The sequence below is a fragment of the Etheostoma spectabile genome, chromosome 17 (genome assembly GCF_008692095.1).
Source record: "Etheostoma spectabile isolate EspeVRDwgs_2016 chromosome 17, UIUC_Espe_1.0, whole genome shotgun sequence".
In the NCBI taxonomy this organism is placed as follows: domain Eukaryota; kingdom Metazoa; phylum Chordata; class Actinopteri; order Perciformes; family Percidae; genus Etheostoma; species Etheostoma spectabile.
Window position 1 is genome coordinate 9,063,650 of NC_045749.1, and position 3,904 is coordinate 9,067,553.

At 42.0% G+C, this 3,904-nt stretch overlaps 1 protein-coding gene across 1 annotated transcript; it reads left to right on the plus strand.

Annotated features, from left to right (window-relative positions):
• Positions 1 to 853: 853 nt before the first annotated feature.
• hmx2 (H6 family homeobox 2) lies at positions 854 to 3,054 on the plus strand. Its single transcript, XM_032541844.1, has 2 exons — positions 854 to 1,349; positions 2,023 to 3,054. Exons 1-2 carry the CDS (start codon positions 1,070 to 1,072, stop codon positions 2,568 to 2,570), a joined length of 828 nt encoding a protein of 275 aa, XP_032397735.1. The 5' UTR covers positions 854 to 1,069; the 3' UTR covers positions 2,571 to 3,054.
• Positions 3,055 to 3,904: the final 850 nt, after the last annotated feature.

The following is a 3,904-nucleotide window of genomic DNA, read 5'->3' on the forward strand; positions in this document are numbered from 1 at the left end:
GGTGGTGGTGGGGGCGATCCCCTCCGCTCCACTCACTCACACGCACGCACGCACGCACGCGCACGCACGCAAACACGCACGCAAGCACGCACGCAAGCACTCAGTCCCCACCACCTCCAACAATTAGTCAATCAATTAGCCGGCCTCCACTCCACGCGCGGTCATCGCGAGGCAGATTAGCTCAGTAATGATCAAATTAATTCTTAATCGCTGATAATGGACGCGGAATGAGTTTATTATTTTCAGGAAAAATGAGTTAGGCCTCTGTATTAGTTCCAAGGCTGTATGCGTGTTACCGTCACTCACGCTAATTTAGCATGCACATTGAAAGAAAAAGCTTGCATGAGGTCATCCTCAGTTGACTGAGCCGTTTCTTGGTTGTACAGGTACATAGATACGTTGCCAATTTTCATGGATCAACTGACCAGATTTTTAAAAGACATCAATCTGGGACAGCCTATTCAAGACACATAACACACTCTAAATGAAAGATGTGCAATAATATTTTCATAAATCAAAACACATTTTTCTTAAAATATGAAATATGGCAATTTGGTACAACATTTTGACCATTTTTAAATTCATGACGTTTTAATTAACTCCAAACAATATCAAACCGTGACAACATATTACATTTGTTTTAAGACACAACTTGTTCTAACTGCAGCTGAATGCAGACATGAGAACTGGTCCCCTCCGACTCTCTCGCTCTCCTCATCCCGTCTCAAAACCTTGACAGGAGTTTGAAATTTCCGGGCTTATGTTGGAGGCTGCGATTGGCCCAGGAGGAGCTTACCTACATGCAAATGAAGCAACGCAACCTTGCTGCCTCTGATCCAGAGCGTGGGGAGGAGGACCAGGAATACACTCTAGTTCCCCGAGCTCTAGAAAAAACACCTACAACTCCTTCAATGTTAAAACACCACAATTAAATCCGGATAGGGAAAAAAAAAAACAGAAGACAAAAGCCGCACTCGTAATTTTACGCACCAATCGTGTAGAAACCAATAACGGAATACAAGGGGACAGACAGATTCAGGGAATACTTCAATACTGTTATGAAGCGAGAATGAGTAGCGCAGAAGACAGCGGGAGCAAGTGCTCGTCGGGCCCGATTTCCAGCTTTACCATCCAGTCTATTTTGGGCACACCGCCCGATGCGCCGCGCTCCGGGAACAAGGAGCTCTCCAAGGGGCCGCCAGCGCCGCCACCGCCGCCGCGGAGGCGCTCACTGTCGGTGTCTTCCGAGGAGGAGTGCAGCGGCGGGGAGGACTCAGCAGACTGCTTCTGCTCCGACACAGGTCACAGCGAGCCATGCAACCAGCACCGAGCCCATAACTTCTGTTTAGGTAAGGAATATTTACTATTATTATCATTATAATTTGTATTACTAAAAGGTAACGAAACCAAATAGTTAAGTGACAATTTAAATGTTATTGTGACATATTTAGAGTTAATATATTTTTTCGTTTACTACAGAAAATGGCATGACAGTAGGCCTAATTACATCCCCTTTTTATTCATTTTTATATAACCGGGCAGCCTGTTTTTTTCTTTTCTTTTTCAACTCACATTTCATTAGCTTGTGTTTGTGACTCACATGCAGATAATCCACTTCCACTTGTTCATTGTGTGCAGACAATCATCGCAGCAGCAGCGAAGAGTGGAAGGTCGAATAATTATCCCTCTGTCTTTCCTCTCATTCCAAATTTAATTGAGCCTACTAATTAATGAAACATGTTTCTAAAATGGCTGCACTACACGTCGTCAATTGGGCGTTAAATAGAGCGAAATTATATTAATAGCTTGCTGTAGCCTACACCGAGCGTAGGCTACTCATGCTGAATTGTTTATTTAAAAAGTCAGCAGTCGATTTAGAAAGTCAGAGTTCACACTTCACGAACTCTCAAACTGAGTATGTGGGGGGTATTTTTTTTTCAGTCGCATGTTTTACAACATAGATGTTGTTGTCGGTTATGATATTCACCACCTTTTTCCTCTCATCTTCCTGCTCGCGCGTAGGTCCCGCTAAAGGACTTCTATCTGGGAATGACGGGCTCGCGCGGCGGCCGCACCTGCCACAGCCTATGCTGCAGGATTATAAGGAGGAGCAGGAGAGACCGTGCCATCAAATGTCACCTCTGTCTGAGGATCGACAGACAGACGGTGCGGACAAGCAGGGCAACTCAACCAAGAAGAAGACGCGCACGGTTTTCTCCCGGAGTCAGGTGTACCAGCTGGAGTCCACCTTCGACATGAAGCGGTACCTGAGCAGCTCGGAGCGGGCCTGCTTAGCCTCCAGCCTGCAGCTGACGGAGACTCAGGTCAAGACGTGGTTTCAGAACAGGAGGAACAAATGGAAACGGCAGCTATCAGCTGAACTGGAGGCGGCCAACATGGCCCACGCCTCCGCACAGACACTAGTGGGGATGCCGCTGGTTTTCAGAGATAACTCCTTACTGCGTGTTCCGGTTCCCCGGTCTATCGCCTTTCCAACGCCCCTTTATTACCCGGGGAGCAACCTGCCAGCGTTACCTTTATACAACCTGTATAACAAGATTGAGTACTGATTGACTCTGCTGTATGTCCACGTAAAAACACATTACAAAACAATACAGCATTCTTACAAGTGTCTCCACATAACCCCTGTATATTAATTGTATCATTTTATTTGTTAAGGAAATTTTTATTATGCAGCAACTGTACGTCTCACATGAAAGCAATCAAGCTTCCCTAAATGTATAAAATACACCATGTGTATAATTAATAACAATCATTTTTGTACTTTTATTTTCCCTCTCCTCTAACTGACAACATAATGAAGTATAACATTCATTTCTCATTCAAGAAAAAAATGGATTCCACAAAAAATGTGTTAACACAGTTTTTAGTTCATGATTGGTTTGTCACACATATTGCAAAGCATCAGTCATTGTATTTCACCTGTCAGGAAAAAAACAATTATTCCATTTAAGGAAAAACATCATTGTTTCTATTGTAATTTAGACCTTAAATAATAGCCTTCTCATTCAATAAATTTTCTATTTCAGTGAACATTGGACTTGCTTGACTTTTATTTTATTTTATTATTTTGTGTACTTATGTTTGTGAACTCAACTTTTGCAGTTTTTTTTAACACAGAAGGCAAACACTTAAATGTAATCAATTAATGTTGATTCTGCCTAGCTACATTGACACTTCTTGTCCCCTGAAGAGCATACAAACAGAACACAAACTGGGATCTCACTTTTGTAATAACCAATGTGATAATCTCTATATGTTAAAGGCTCATGATATAACCAGAAATTAAAGTGGATTTTTTGTTGTGGAGCTGCAATAATTATCCCCTGGAGGGTTTTATTAAAGCTGCTTCACACAAAGAACACCTGTGTGAGGAAAAAAACTAGAAAACACTGGCGTGAATTAACATAAATGACATTACTGTTTATATGATAGTTTCCATCGCTGTAGGCTCACACGTCTTAACTTATACCTCCTATTATTACATCAAATTTTAAGTTGTGAGCTTCCTGACTGGTGTATTTTAATTGCAGCTTGGATTTGTGCAGGGCTGCAGTGTAAAATGTAACACATTTATCCTTCTGCAAGGCTCACACTGTAACTTCCACATTTGTTAAGTAAATTGGCCTACAAGCAGAATAAAACATCAATCTGAGTCTAAAACCACAGATCACGATGCAAAGATTTTGCAAACTTTTTTTCATTTTGAATTTATATAAACACTGCTAGCAACACTCTGCTATAAATCAAGAGGTGGGTTACCTGAGCAAGCTAATACATATAGAGGCAAATAAGAAGTAGATTGCAGGGTGGAGAAGAGATACACACCATGAGCCAATCATGCCTCTGGGCTGGATCTTCTCTTATTTTACATCTTCCTCCT